This window comes from Solanum verrucosum, unplaced genomic scaffold (genome assembly GCF_900185275.1).
Source record: "Solanum verrucosum unplaced genomic scaffold, falcon-dt-bn FXZP01000102.1, whole genome shotgun sequence".
Classification (NCBI taxonomy): domain Eukaryota; kingdom Viridiplantae; phylum Streptophyta; class Magnoliopsida; order Solanales; family Solanaceae; genus Solanum; species Solanum verrucosum.
The window spans coordinates 3,209,456-3,226,320 of NW_026019930.1; the positions used below are offsets into that span (position 1 = coordinate 3,209,456).

The 16,865-nt window shown below is 34.9% G+C and overlaps 1 protein-coding gene and 1 pseudogene across 1 annotated transcript; both read right to left on the reverse strand.

Annotated features, from left to right (window-relative positions):
- Nucleotides 1-713: 713 nt before the first annotated feature.
- Nucleotides 714-11,224, reverse strand: LOC125828534 (protein BONZAI 1-like). The gene is made up of 16 exons (XM_049507836.1): nucleotides 10,973-11,224; nucleotides 7,331-7,378; nucleotides 6,281-6,429; nucleotides 6,151-6,199; nucleotides 5,113-5,169; nucleotides 4,462-4,650; nucleotides 4,242-4,376; nucleotides 3,294-3,355; nucleotides 3,106-3,208; nucleotides 2,910-3,024; nucleotides 2,308-2,384; nucleotides 2,088-2,225; nucleotides 1,832-1,996; nucleotides 1,288-1,401; nucleotides 1,101-1,194; nucleotides 714-990 (listed from the first exon to the last, which is right to left on the reverse strand). The coding sequence occupies exons 1-16, from the start codon at nucleotides 11,120-11,122 to the stop codon at nucleotides 902-904; spliced, it is 1,734 nt and encodes a 577-aa protein (XP_049363793.1). The 5' UTR covers nucleotides 11,123-11,224; the 3' UTR covers nucleotides 714-901.
- Nucleotides 11,225-12,261: 1,037 nt separating this feature from the next.
- LOC125831886 (uncharacterized) lies at nucleotides 12,262-16,865 on the reverse strand (annotated as a pseudogene).

A 16,865-nucleotide genomic window follows, 5' to 3' on the forward strand; every position in this document is an offset into this window, starting at 1 on the left:
ACTTGATAATTGAAATTCAACTAATCTTCAAAATTTGATTGTAGCATATGACCATGAGTGTGTGTAGTTGGTAATTTTATCAAATTTTAACAAAGATACAGATGAGTGACTAACAAATTATGGAAGTCTGAGTTTTATCTTACATTGCAGTTGACATAGTGATTGTTACTAAATTTGATAAATAAATAGAAAGGGACTATTGATAAAAGTGAAAAGAACGCCAAATTTGGAAGTTTTTCACGAGTATCTTTCAAAGAATCCAGTTATAAACCTATAGGAGGGAATAAACAAAAAAGAGTGAAATGCATGGTCTTGCTATTTGATATTATATTTGAGAATAAGACAAGCTAAAATAGGACATTTGATTGTGTGAACGGAAAGACTCTACATAGCTTGGACTTAACAAAGTAGACTGGCCAAGTGTTACTAGAAGAAACCAGACTAAAAGCTGGCTTCTCTTGCAATTTCATATTGTCTTCTCACAGTTGATACACGGCCGTGTGAGATTTTTTTTTATTTCACCAATTAAGAAAACCACCTTTACGATCAAAACACAGCAGCAAGCTCCTTAACTATTTGGAATTAAATAGCAATGTAATTTGAAGATACTCACAAAAGGAAGGTATTTGCAGCATCCTCTCATCCTGACGAGATTACATTTACTCAATCAGTACAAAGGTAACAAGCTTCATTTGAAATTTTTATCAACAAAATAAATAAGAACATGATTATGAAGAAATATAATTTAAGTACAAGCTTCTGGGAAATAGGAAAGAGAAGACGAAATGAGACATCCAAAAACAAAACTTTTGACACCATTGAGGAACAAGCTAGAAAATGGCGATTTTCACAGGACACAATACACGAATCAACATTTGTATGTACAATTCTTGTATGATCATTAAGTTGGCTGGATCCTTTTGAGCCGCATGTATTCCAAAAACTGGGAAGGTAATTCTGCTAAAAGAGCTTGAAGGACCGAGTCTCCACCTACAAATCAATGCAACGGAATCAGGTTACATACAGAGAAATTAAGCCCATTCGCATCTATCCTCCTCTTCAATAAGAGAAGGCTCTAGGTACGTGTTAAAATGACCTACTTTGTACATCCCGGAAGGGAACAAATTGGACTATGTCACGCACTGCAACACGTCCACGCGTTGATTCAAGTCTCTGTTTGTCAGCATCTAAAATCTGTGGACATACAATATGGGAATTGTCTTTACACCATTAGACGATTTACTACTGTTGATAATACTGCATTCTGGATAAAGAGAAAATACACACCTCCATTTCCTTGAAATCAGCTCCTCCAACCCCAACAATAAGAACTGACAATGGCAAATCCGCAGCATGAACAAGGGCATCCATTGTTTCTTGGAGATCTGTTATCACTCCGTCCTGGGATTTTGTAATAATGTAATCAGCATATCGAAATAACCATATGAAATTTGCACACAAAAGAAGCATGGTGAAATTCAGCTTCAACCAAAATTAGATAGAGGGGCTTCACTTCAAGTGAAATTCAAGTCAAAGGTTTTCCCCACCACTTTTATGCATTCCAATGGAATATTTACATGTACTCTGCCATTTGCCCCTAGCTTAATTGAGCAAGGTTTGATAGGAACTCAGGCACATGCTACCAAGCAAGGTTCAAACTTAACTCATTCGTTGAATAGAAAGAAAAACTCCCACTTAACAAGCCAATAAATTCTGATCGTGGAGAAGAGATTGGCTAAAACTCTAATCAATGGAAAGCAAACGTGCTAGCACAACATGGTTAACATTTTACTTGACCTAAAAACCACGACCATCAGGAAATAAGATGTACCGTGATTATTAACAAAATGAAGTACTTCCGCTCGCGCTTCATCAAGGATTGATTTGCTATATCTGCAGCTGACGTAACAACTGGTCCAAATATAGTTGGTCCTGCAAGTGAAACATTAAAAAGGGCACTCATGTATGCCGTCATGATACCCTGGATTCCTTCCACCTAGAATAAGAAAATACTGATTAGTAAAATAAGATGATAATCAGAAACAAGGGAATTCACAACATTAAAATATAACAAAATTTGGACATACCTCACAGTAGTCACTGCTGCCATTTAGATTGAAGCAATGAGAAACAGGGCCATCAATTGGGCGCGCTCCAAAACCCCAAGCAGGATAACATCGGTCTTTATCATAGAACTGCAATACCTCTCCAGCATCCAAGATGGCCTGAAATTTGAATTCCGATTTAATGAAGTTATTCATATGAAGGAAACATATAAGATCATTGTGTACAAGACCAGTTTCTCACTCTCTGATAATCATTTGGCCGTCCTGAAGGATCGATATAATGCAATGAATCCGGTAAGCGTGGATTTCCATTAGAAGCTGACAAACACAACTCGTGTGAGAGAACAAATGCATGCTGAGATGAAAAATAAGAAAAAAGAAATATCCAATGTCCATAGCAGAAGAAAGCTTAGAGAAGCAAATAAATATAAGTGTAAATAATAGAATCAACATTATAGATGCATATCATTTTGAAGGAGCAAATCAAACTCTGTCATACTATTACATCTTTCAGTTAATCCAAGCAATTCTTCGTGTAATGATACAAAAGAATTCCTGTGGATGTGGAGTAAAGTGCCACAAATTAGCTAGATTTAGGATGATACAGATACAGTCAGTCACACAGACAATCAGAGTATACAGAATAATGGGCACTCCAAGAATAGGAACTTCAAGCCCCTAAGGTGGCTCAATCTAACACCCCCAATGCCAAAAATGGAAAAGGCATCAGAGATAGTGATATAAGATTGGTGAAGGTAACACAATATGCCCATGCATAGCTACAGTAATATAAGCAACTTTGCTCAAACCTGATATAAAACATATACACAGACCAATACGTACCAGTAAAGTCAATGGCCACCATGAAGTTAAGTTCATAACCCCATGCCAAGTAATCGAGGAATGTATGCTGCGTTTTCTCGAAAAAGCTATCCACAAAAAGCTGGCTCTTTAGGACCTGGTGAAATTGTGACCTCAATGACCAAAAGCAGAAAGTTTAAAAGGAGAAGCATCTTTTCCTGACAACAGAGATTTTTACCCTGTTTTGCGAATTTTGTCCTACAGCAGCTGATGTGAAAAGATTTGCACTCGAACCAGTCGAGTGCAACACTTCTAAATCTGCTAGTGATTTCTGAACCTTGCTGACAATTGGCATAGGAGAAAGACAGTCAGTTTCCAGTCTGTAAAGGTCAGAAATGACAGAAAGATGAAAGAAAGACCATTTACCCAATTAAATCATGCTTTCCGTTTGAATTGAAGTCATAACACTCAATTGTCAATGGACTGTCCTGCATTTGTTCAAAAGTTATTGATATCATAATAAAGTTTCCCGACATACTCGAAAAAATGGTTATTATTTAGCAGATACATCCCCACCAATTTAGTATGATTATTAGAGATACAGGCCCTCAAGTCAAAGCTATAGATGACTCCTATAAGATGAGAAACCTTTGATTGTATTCTGCAATGGTTAATGCATGAAACACTTCTAAAGAATCCTGATGATAAAATTATTTAACTAGCTGATAAAATCAGAAATATCATATTAGATTAAAGAGCCATAAAAAAAAGAAAGTACAGCCCGGTGCACTAAGCATCCCACATTCACGCAAGGTCAGGGAAGGGCTACACCCCTAGATGTGTAATGTAGGCAGCCTACCCTGAGCATCAGTGGCTGATTCCACGGCTCGAACCCGACCTATAGGTCACACGATGACAACTTTACCATTGCTCCATGACTCCCCTTCAGATTAAAGAGCAAATACATGGAAATTCTTCTAAGTGAGAGCACACGATCTGCCAAAACTCAGTAGTGCATATTGTACAGGCATCCCTCAACTAATCAATGAGTAAAAGATAACTAGCTACACTTCAAATTCAAATATCTATGATTGAGTTAGCAATCCACAGAAAATATGGTTAATGACTACATGAAAAGTATTTCTTTTGCACCAAATTCAAAATTCTATTGAACATTCTAACAATTTCACACTTGCTCATACCAACATCTGATTCACATGGAATAGCATATGGTCCCATAGAAAGAGGCACTCTAGCTTGTTGCAGTATCTGTATCACAGGGTTCCCTGTTTTCTCCCTTCCAAGATTCTACATTTTGGGGGAGGGTCTCAGAAATTCTTTTAGGAAGCAAATGGAGGAACATTTCTTTTATACCTTACTTCCAACTTGTTGAATATTCACGGTAATCGGTTTCCACTTTGGACTATGATCATCTTTTATAACTTCTGTTTTGCAAATTGGAACCACCATTCCACTCTCTGTATGTTTAGATATCACCAAAAAGGGATCCTGCCACGAGCAATAAGATATTGAACTTATATCCATCACACAATTCAGAACGACAAAAGATAAAACTACTCTGATGAGTTCTTACACTTTTGGAGAACAAATCCTTAGACACCAACTCTGAACATCTCAATTTCAACTCTACAGTAGTCTTTGATGCAACACTTTCTTCTGCACAAACAGTAAGCTTACCAGACTTTTGGGCATGCTTTGGACCAGAAGATTGTTCTCCACGTATAAGGTCTAAGGTCAGGGACCCATTTGACTTTGATACAATCTACAAGGAAATTCAATAATCTAGTATTAATAAGGAAAAGTTAACTTCATACGTATAACTATATTGATTCTGAAATCATTAGTTGGAATAAAAAAAACTGCACGCAAGAACTTAAACAGGAAAAATATATCAAGCAGTTTTAAAGCAGGCATCAAATGTGGCTATTATCTTGCTGGTAACATTAATAACCTCTCGAAATAATCAAGCAATTGGATGATTGTGAAGCAAATGCACAATGTTTTAATGACCAACCAACACACAAGAAAACCAGTGGTGAGATATGCATAACCGAGTTACACAAAGTATAGAGCCTTAAATGCAAAATGTGTAGTCTCTAAGCACTTCAGTTCACATACCAATTACAGCCTCACTATTAAGTCATGTCTCTTACACCATAAGTAAGAAACTACGCTGACATTATAAGTTCAAAAAATAAAATATTGAATTGACAGTGATCAGCACCTCAGATAATGTGCAACTAGCCTCACCAAGAAAGTCCTGCTCCTCCAGTTTAAGCATCTGCATAAGTTATGCAGACTTTGACATATTAGTCATGAGCCATGATTATATATGTTTGTATCCTCTAATATTGCTTGAAAAGTAAAATGGTTTATTCATTTGCCCATAGACAGTAAATGATGGAACAGATAAATGAACTGCAAAGCACATGACATGTACTCATCAAGTAAGATATGAAATTTATTGTCCAGCAACCTGTACAGATGACAATGTAGCAGAGTGAAGAAAATGGAAATAGAAACGCTTCGCTTTATATGTTTATCTTATTACTGCTATACAGCAAGCTCAGGTGACTTAGGAGAAGCTCATGGCTAATATTAGGTGTCATAGAATACAAGGATCATATAAACTACCATACGCAAGATATTGAAACTAAATACTAGTAAGTCTCAAGAAGAACATATTTTTTCATACAAGAAGATTGGTCAATATCCCAGACCATAGTGCCTGGGATGCTACAGAAGTAGTCTACAGGGTGGATAAGTTATACCAAACAAAGTAACTCCATGAACTTGAAGTTATATTTAAAATATTATCTAGAAAACCTCACGCTCTTGAAAAAGAGCAAACTTGGCCAACTTTCATAATCTGCTTATTTTATGAAGTATTTTTTGTCAAATGGAGTTTCACCAAAAAGGTACTTTCGAATGATAGCAGCTTATGATTGGCTAAAGTAAAGTCAAATTTTGAAAGAGAACATGTAAAAAATCACTTTATAATTAGTATTATTTATATAGATAATGATTTAAATGTAAATTATGAGACTTTCATAAGTTTTTCGATTTCATTTCATTGAACCGTAAAAAAAAGAATAACAAAACAAAGAGAAGCATGTTTTTTAGACTTCAGTCAAAAATGTATTGCCGATGGTGCAGAAGGTTACTTTTTGTTCGTACTGTTGGGATAGTTTGATAAACATCAACTTTTGCTTAGGGTAACTTTGACCTTAGAAATCCTTTAGAAGAGGACACACATATATACCTTGACATCTTGATTATGAAATTGAGTGTCAACATCACAGACACGAAACCTGAGATAAAAAGAATCTTGTAAGACTGAAAAGAGGTATCTAATTGACAGAAACATCCGATTCTGAAGTGTCAAGACTCACACCAAATTCTGCACTGTCTCAAAATGATAGGCAATAGTATACTTTGTAATCCACTTGGGATTCAATGAGTTTGGAACTACTTCAGTACGACCAAGCTCTTGCAATGAACCATCTCTTCCTTTTGAATAAATGACTACCATAGGATCGCTCTGTAAACAATGAGAGATTCAGAACAGAGCATGATAACTTGGTAAAGTCAAACACATTTTTAGGCCAAGACAATAATGCTAGCAAATAAAATGTATTGTAAAGTAACAACAGAGCCATTCAAGTAAGAAAAGAAAGAAACAGAAAGGGCGGGCATGCAACTACTAACATACAAAATAAATACACTCCTAAGAGTTTTAGAAGAAAAATACACAAAGTGCATCATTTAATTATTCGGTGTAATGAAATAGTATACTTCTTAGTTAGGTGGATTCAACATTATTCAACATCATAGTAATGCATGCATAAACCATAAACCATACAGAAGTCAGTAAGTCTCTAAAATGCCAGTTCAAAGAGGGAAATTTCTTAAAAGAACTTGTGATATCTGCTATAGAAGTTACAACAACAGACAATTACTTTCTATCGCAAACTCTGGAGTGAGCCTGATAATACAAACCATATTTCTAAAGCTAATATAGAAATAAATGGAAGATATCAGATAATAGAAAGGAGCAACAACTACTATTCGTATCACATGAACAACAACCTAGATGATTGATACACAGTTCTGGAAGTATAGTTTCATCAACCTTTCACTACACTAGTTTGTCTCTAGAAGCTAGCTTTGGAGGATATCCTATGGAAAATACATGACCAGTCTTCTGGGTCTAACCTTAAGCATTAACACGAAACTTGATCCTTAAAATGATTGGCCTAATGAAATGAAAAACATTCTGAGTGTAAACATTCAATGCTTTGCTCCAACTATGGAAATGAAGTTACAGAAATTGTATATTGATAACAACAAATAATATTGAAGCAGTATTACCATGAATCAAATCACATGAAAGTCAGTATTTTTCATTCACATTACCAAACTCTAAAGAATAAGGAACAAACCTTGGAAAGCACATCGCGATCACGCAAACCAGTAGCAGATAGAGATAACTGCAAGTAAATAGAATAGTTAAGACGAAAAACAACTGTAAAAGGAAGATTTCGATATCCACAGTTAATCGCCGATGTTTAGTTTTGTCATAGGCTCCTAGCCAAGAACTAGAATGGATAAATAGCTTGTAAATAGTGATGGGCTTGCAAAATGATTTCAAGCAGAAAAATGATTAATAAGAACCTCACACAATCTGATATAGCTTACGTCAAAGTAACAGCATTGGGATATTTACGCTATAGGAAACCAAAAGTTAGAGATCTAATCATCAATTTGAAACGCCTGATACTTTTATCTTCCTTTTCAGCACATTGTAAAAGATTATTAAACTAACAGTAGGTCAATTACTTTTATGCAACTTGGCAACCTTCAAATTTATATTTGCCCTGTCATCCCATTGGACCATCGCTAGAAAACTGTAAAAGGATACAAAATATATCCAACTACCAAATTGATCAAGCAACAGCACGATAACTGCTTAGAAACACATTTAGTTAGCAGTCTAATCTTTTTGGATTTAACGAATAAGTATTCTCATACCTAAAATAGGTGACCTTTTAGTTTATAGAAGGCAATTATGTTTTGTAGCATAAGGTAAATGTTTTAAAATGACTGCATTTTTAGGTCATAGCACCTTTGAGGTAATATCTACATCTTAATTTAAGAACCAAAACTAAATAGGTCAGCTTCCCAGTTAACTTTCTCAAAAAAAAATAGGTCAGCTTTAATCTGAAGCTAAATTGGTCAGACTCGGGTGCGTTTGTCCGATAAAGGTGTGAATCTAGAGGTCCGATCCTTCATGGTCTAGATTTTAAGATTTGGGTGTGCGAAACTGCGAATCCAAGTGCGGGGATTCGGCTAAAAATAATTCAAATATATAAAAATTGAGTTATATGTCTAAATTATGAGACATAATGTGGAAAACATACAAGGTATTCCAAGGAGAAAATATTGATCAAGAGGAGAATCCCAAAAAGTGATACAAGGAGGACTGATATAGAAATTTATATATACAAGGTACTCCATTTTCTTCAATTTCACCTTAAAATTTGTTTTGATTCCAGAAACCATTGTATCTTGTCCCGAATTTTTCCTACAATTTTAGTCAAAGTATCCAAAATCGATTAACCAAATCAGGGATGGATCACACACCCATGTTATGTTGATATGGGTGAAACAGCAAAAGTGAAGAGTCCAAGCAACTTAGCTATGCAATCAAACTTGATCGATTTAGGTCTCGATGATTGGGAAAGTGTCGAAGTAAAAGTACCTTTCCAGGAGCTTGAATCTCAATCCTGTTGATTAAAGTATAGATCACGTTCATATTGAACATTAATCACATACATAGACTGAGTGCCTTATTAAGCTGCATCATTCTATCTCTAGCTCCTTCTTGAGATGCACTAAGGTCAACTAACATTTCCTCTTCTGACTTCTCCCGCGTATATTTTCGAGAAAATTGCATAATTTGGCAGCTTGGAGCAAAAAAACTACCAAAAGTAGCCTTACATCCTTTTCTTTGTTAACTAGCCTTAAATCCTTGTTTTATTACAAATTGGCTGACGATTCCGTCTCTACTTAGTGCTTCTCTTCGTTTTCTACTCCGCTGTGTTTTTCTTCTTTATGCTATCACTAGTTTTTTCTATTCTAACCAATATTCAATTTATTAGACATAATAAATCTCATCTCCACCATCAAACTTACTTTATTTAAATACAATATAACTCAACCTTTATCTTATTAGTCGTTTTCAAATCAAATGATACACCTAGACATTTCTACAGGGACTAAGTTTAGCATGAAACGATTTTCCAAAATTAGATTTTGTTTCTAGTGGGTATTGTTGGAATAGATGGGGTACATCTTTTGGAGTTAATTTCATGTATAGAATATTGTTTGGTTGCTTGGAAAGTGACGAAGATGAGCTAAAACTCCACTGACACTCTCTTACGCTTGAGTTTGAAAATTCAGGTTTTTGAAATTGGAATTTATTTCGAGTTGGTGTTGTTGGTATAGACTGGGTACATGTTAAGGAGCTTGAATAACAATTTTGGGATGATTTGGTAGAGATTTCAGGTGGTTTGAATTGAAATTTGAGCTATGGTTCGAAGGAAGAAGACTAAGTCTTTGCATGTATAACTGTGTATCACTGTGTATCGCTTGTGTATCTCATACCCCATGTGTATCCATGTATGTGTATATCCATGTTTACATGTCTGTGAGATACATGCGTCGCAAAAAAACTTTTCAACTACGAATGATGACTCCAAACCAGTTCAAAACACCTCCAATCTTCCTCAAATTTTGTATATTGCCTCGTCTATGTGTTCTCAACAAATTTCAATCATACTCATTAAGAATATCTTTCTTTCTTAAGTTTTTGACTGTTGTATATCATTGGTAAATTTTTGTTGACCAAAAATAGTTAAATAACATTCTATGGTTAAATGGATGTAAAATTCTTAAACTTTGGTACATTCCCCTAATTCTTTCTATGGTTTTCCTTCTCTTCACTTATCGAGAGATTCAAACATGGATAAGGTACACACTATATTCTTTGCATTACATTCTCGTAAATCCTGTAAGAACAGTGGATGACAAAACATGAAATAGGCAAGAAGAGATATAGTCATATCAAACATCATATCACATGCAAAAGTAGGTAGGCAAATTAGTTGGAATCGGCTGTATCAATCCTCAATACATCCATACTTCCTCAATATATCCATTCAAAACTATGCAAATACATGAGCAAATTTTCTGATCAAGTGACTGTATGCTCTCTATTCTTCCTTCCACGCCCAATGTTTGCACCCACCCCCACATTCAATTCTCGTCAACTTGGAAGTGAACAATTCACTTTAAAATCTTTGCTGTGATACACCTACAGTATCCTCTCCAACCCCAAATACTTCAGTTTAGTAGCATAATACATTGTTTCTTTGTTATGGACAAGCATCCCATCCCTTAGCATAGATATACAACAGTCAACTAGTCAGCACTAGTTCCTGGTCACAAAATTTTGATCTAAGGTGTCTATATCAACTTCTTTGTCCCAGCAAAAATGTGAAGGGAGACATCTCATCAAGCTGATGGTTCGGCAATCACGTAATAAGGCACTTCCTGGAATCTTCTGCCCACAGTCAATGCCAATTCAATTTGCAGTCCAATCTGATAGATGTCAAGAAATTGCACTACATCCTCACCTAACACGAATTCTCCATCAAAGATCTTAATCAACCACAATGATCCAAATAAACTCTAACGAAATCACGGGAAAATTTGGAGGACATATCTACTCAGGCTGTCAATTCAGAAAGGAATAATACAGCAGCTTTCAAATTATCTTCTTTCGGTCAAGCCAAGTAAACTTCTAGTCCAATCTAATAAAAAGTCAAAATCCAGCTACATTTGCTCATCTAAGACGAATTTTATCACTATAGATAACACTCAACCAAAACCGATCCAATTAAATTCTAATCAGCAGGATAGAACAAATCCGCATTCATTAATAGAAACTAGTCATCTGGTGATACATATACACCTACACCTGTATGAGAGTAAAATTGAGAAAAACAGAGACAGTAAAGAACCTCGACGTGCGAGTAGAGGCCTTGGTAACCGCGAGACTTGAAAAGAGCGTCGACGGCTTCGTTATGACCGTTGTTTTGATTCGCCGCGTAAGCACCGTTACCGCCGACCGCCGAATGTCCACCGTTCTCGTCGGAGCAGCAATTTCCCATGGCTGCTACTGCCGCCGATTGCTACAATTTCAGGAAGCTACAAATCTAAATATCTGTGCGCGCAGAAACTTTGGTTAATAAATTGAACTTTACTGTATAATGTAATGGGAACTTTTGAACAGAGAGGCAGAGAGAGAAAGGGAAGAAGGGAGCGGGACCCACACTAGCTGTGTCAGTCCAAAAGTTGTAATAAAATAAAAGCGCGTTTATATATTGAAATTATCTCTACGTTAAGAATTCGAATCTATTATCAAAGAATAAGATTCTTTTCTATAGTTATTAAGCTTATCATTATCAATGGTTTTATTTCAAGCTTAGTTAGATTCTTGAAAATGATGTCTTACTAATTGAATTAAAGAAATGAATGTTTTCAATTATGTTATGTGTTAAATGAATATTTTTTGGGAGTTAAAATGAAAATCTTGTTAAATTCACTAAAGTTATGCTCATTTTGCTATACGCAATCATTTGTCAATATCAATATTGTAAAGCGAAAGCCAGCCCTGACTATACACAACATAGCCACCGCACACTCAAGAGGCTGCCCACCAAGTCAAAGAATGGACTACGAGTTTCTCGAACGAAAACAGTCCCAATTGACTATTACATTTAAACCAGACATAAACACTCAACAAGTTCAACTTAGGTTCATGTCAATTGATTTTTACAATAGCAATGTAAAACCATGCTTTAACTTGTGGAAGACTCTTTAAATAAAGTTGGGAGAAAAAATCCTTAGGAAAAAGTTAAAAGCCTAAAACTGCGGAATACAACTAGTAACTCCTATGTTATTTTGTGTTAGGTACGTTACAGGTGTACATAAATTTACTCTAATATGTACATGTTCATACAAGTATTATAATTGAAAAAGAAAAATCTTAACTAGCATCTTCTGACCCCATGTAATGATACAATGATAATTATATCAATCACTGCTCAGACTTTTTAATTGATTGAACTAATGCCACCCACTTGCGCAATCTAATCTGCACATATCATTGTCTTTCTTATTTATGTTTAACAGACTAGCATAGCCACATATTCTAATACTTTGTGTTGGCAGGCAAGAGGTCAACCACTAGAGATTCGTATTACCAGACAGACAGAGGAGCAGAAACAAAATACCAACCTCAAATCACAATAAAGCAAATTCTAAGTTTACCACTATTAGCCACACAACTGATAATATTAGTTTTTAGACAGAGAGGGCTAGCTTCTTAAAAGTAATCTACATTTTGCCTCCAGGGCACAACAGATGTCTTCAGAAAGAAAGTTGAGACTATTGGTGATATTCTTACACATGCATATCATTCCGATAACAACCTAATCATCAAAACTCTACCCATAACGCCTTATAAGGGAACGCTGGTATGACATGGAAGAAGTCCCTTCCAGTATTACAGCTTCTGATGAAGCATATTGCTTCAGAACAGGAGGAGCATAAGGAGCTGAAGGGCCAAAGAAGTAGTTGTGTGTAGCACTACTCTCGTGAGGTGGCAGCATTCCTCGCTCTACTCCCGAGTACAATTGGTAATTCCTGTCATTTAGCACCATGAGATGTGGCTGCGACACGACCCCACTTTGCATTGATCCATACCTGCCAATGGGACAATTTAAGATCACCCTTCTATATTTATTAAGTTTGAAAATGGACTGATACACTAAAAAACTAGAAACAGGGGAGCAATTTGTTTTTGTTTTTGTTTTTGGTAATAACTATGAAATATTACTATAGACAAACAATAATAATACACCTAAAGAGCACCTAACATCATATCCACCTTTCAGGAAGGGGTAATATGATTAAGTAGGCATCCGACTGAAGACAAAAAACTAGATACGTAACCTTTGAATCAGTAATCTGCATTTATGAGCTTTCCTAGATCCCTGCAGAAACTCTATTCTCTATATGACTTCTTTCTTTATCTGTGCCACTAACAAACTGATATTTACATTTACACCTCTAAACGGCTTCCAGTTTCTAGTTTGTCAAGTGTGATATATCATAGCACCACACACTGCTGCTACCACTTACTTCTTGAATACTTGAGACAAACTCTCAAACATGGGCTAATAGTACTCTAACGTCAACTTAATACATGGTAGAAAGTTTCTTTAACTAAAGCCAGAAAGATGTCAAAAACAAGAAGATAATTTGAAAAGAGAAAGAACATCATTGCTGAATAGCAAATATACACCCAATTGCTAACAGCAGGAAGTATTACTATCCTAATGTTAAACAAGCAATTGAAAATCGAAGTTTTCACCAAAGTAATACAAATATAAAACAGATGAACAAAAGTAATACACATTTTAAAGAAATAACCAAAATAGTATAAACGCTACCATCAGTAACGTTTTACCTATTATTTTATTCATAAAAAATTGACGGACAGAAAGTGTAAAAAGAACGGACGTTAACATAAAACGTTAGTAGCAGTAACGAATTTGCTTCAACTTATGTCAGTTGCTTGCATTCTAATTTTTCCTTTTTAATTAAATTTATCCTTTTTCTTTATTCGTTTACTTTTAGCATGGATATGAATAATATCAATTCTTCGATGTTTATGCTTGTTGGCATATGTTAGGATTGTGAAAATATTATCAGTTTCTCTATGTTTAAAATGGTGTAAATAAAAAATTAATTCAAGGTAAATTTTGTAGTTTTAGATTTGACCTAATTACTAAGATTTTAATTATACTGACTTGATTGTTTAAAATAATAAAAATTACACTGTATTTTATTCCAATCACTTTACTTGTTGTCTTTGTGAAAAATAATTGGTTCAAAATAGTTGTCATTTAAAAAAATAAATCAAGGTATAGTTAGTTGTTTGTTTTTACCTTTATCTTAATTCATAAATATAGAGATATTTTGGATAAAAAAATTTAAATTATTTAATCAACACCACTTAAAATTTATCAATATTAATAAAAGATTTATCAAATAATTATTTTTACAATTATTGAAATGATTTATTACCACACAAATATATATATAAAATTTATTTTAAATAAAATATTTAAAATATTTAATTAACACTATTTAAAAAATATTGTGAACTAAATATTACAAGTACAACTGTCATCTCTTTTTCAAAAAGTGTAGTTTTTCATGTTACGTTATCAACAGTAACGATTTATGCTAACGGTAGTTGGTTTCCCTGTTTTTTATCCATTAATTTTTATGAATAAAATAATAGATAAAACGTTACTCATGATAGTGTTTATACTATTTTGGTTACTTTTTAAGAATATGTATTACTTTTGTTCATTTGTTTTATATTTATATCACAGCTTAAAGAACTGAAGGGAAGAGAATAAAGAAAAGAAAGAAGGCAAAGGACACAAAACCTGTGATATGGATTCCGTATATCAGTTGAAATGCCTTGAGTGACATATGGTTGATGAGAATATGCATGCCTGGGAGCAGTCAACTGTTAACTGTAAGAGCACTCTCCATGAAGCTCGTGGTTCTAGGCCATCCATGCTGAGCACTTTGGAGTTCATAGACTCGTTGAGATTCCACAATGGGTGGAGGATGAACGTGCTGCATTCTGGTCATATATGGATTCTCCACAGAAGTGGGCATCGAGGAACACTTAGCATGATGTTCCATATACAAAGCAGGAATTGTATTTGGTGGTGGAACATTGGCCAATGATGAACCCACTTTTGCCTGGGGACAGGACATCAACTTAACCCGGTCTTCCATAGCCCAAGCGGGTGTAATCTTTGGCATGTCAACATTAGCAAAAGACTGGCCCACTTTTTCCAGTGGATGGGGCACCGCTGTTGCTGTTACTGATGCAGGTAGGGGATGAAATAAAGATAATAAATTCCTCACCTGTATATTTTTGAAGTCCCTTAATGAACAGCAAGCTTTAAAGCATTTGCAAGACACCAACTAATGCTAAATATATCGGCACTCCATCTCTAAGAAAGAAATCACTTACTTGATGATCTTTTAATTCGGGTTCAAACTTTCTGTCACGATAATTGCCCTTTATAGCGTGTCTGAAAGAGGCTTCTGGCAGGGGAAGACATTCCTTAAAAATTCGAAATTTCACCTGAATGAGAGCAATAGTATCATGAATCTTCGTAACTAATTGCATAAGCCAATTACGTGGATGAAGTGATAATTGTGAATCCAAACAACCTATATATCAAGCATGTCAATAATACCAGATAAAAACCGAATAGCTAAATTAATACTTACCAGTCCACGACCTACTGCAGCAACAAAAGAACCAATAACAAGGGATGGATAACCAAGTGGTAAAGACCCTCTACCTCCATATACAAGATTAGTTGTTTGAGTAACCAAGGGAACAAAGTGAGGAAGGACAACAGTTGGCTCCTGAGTGGGCAGTTTTGGGGTAGAGTGACCACATACAAAACAAATAAAGAAGCCATGATATGCTGTCCAAAAGAAAAAAGGGAAGCCATAATATGTCTCTTACTAAAACGATACGAAAGAATCACTCATCAACAACAATGTCAGGTATTTATTGGTCCAAGACTCTAAGAGGTTGTTTGGTTGATCGTATCAGTATAATTTATCTCAACATAAAACCCAGTGTAACTAATGAGAATTTGGTTGGCCACATAAAAAAAAAAAATCTCTGCATAACTAATGCAGTGTTTTGTTGGTGGTAATAAATAATATATGCATTAAGTTACACAAGAATTTACGCATTAATTTATGCAGGATAAAATATGGAACAAGAATATGATATTAACAGTACAAGGATTAAATTATCCAAATACAAAAATGTCCTTTAAGTAAGTAATCCTTGCATAACAATCCCTTCATTATAGTTACTGCTTACAATTCCTTCATTATTAATCACGGTATGATTCAAAAAAAAAATATTATTCACTACATAAACAATCTCTGCAATTTTTATAATACACATAGAACTAGGGTCCAAATCAAATAACCTCTAAGTTCAATGATCAATTACAACATCGGTGTTTGGTGGTCTAAGACACTAAATTATCTACAGAGTAACATTCAGAAACAAACTAGAATTAGAAATGCATAATCATGTATAAGTTGAGCCAAAGGCAACAGATTTGGGATGTAACAATTTAGACAGTATCTTAGTAATATCCCTGTGACTAACAATAACAAGCTACAAACTTACACTGAAGACACATAAGAGTAGACAGAAGGATGTGGAATAAACTAGCAACGACTTTCTACTGATAGTGACAACATCATAAAAATAAAAGCATCACGTGGCTCAAAGCTTCTTTATCTTTGGTATTATTCACATCAAAGCCTACGAACTTGCACAATGACTTGGAAAGATTGGAGAAGGGAACTTCTTAAGCTTGAGGGATTAAGAGCCAAGCAAATCATAAATGCAAGCAGGATGAATTTAAATCACATTGTGCCCCAAACCCATTTGTTACTATCATCATGCATTAAAAAATCAAGAAGTGGACAAAATTTTAAATAACTGACAGCAAACTGATTTACCTGCGCTGGAAATTTGCCTCCAAAAGCAAGTGGTTCCAAGTTTATTACTCCAGTGGATGTTGCCTCATATACACCATACAGAAGCTTTGCTTCGAAATCAAACAGGAAAAGCTTTGCTTCTGGCTTAATCTTTTTTATCAGTTCTTGTTTGTTTGAAGGAAGCCCAAAAACACGGCATCTATAACAATCATGTTTTGTATTTCTACCCAAAAACACGGAATCTTTATATTCATGTGTGGTAGAAATACAAAGCAT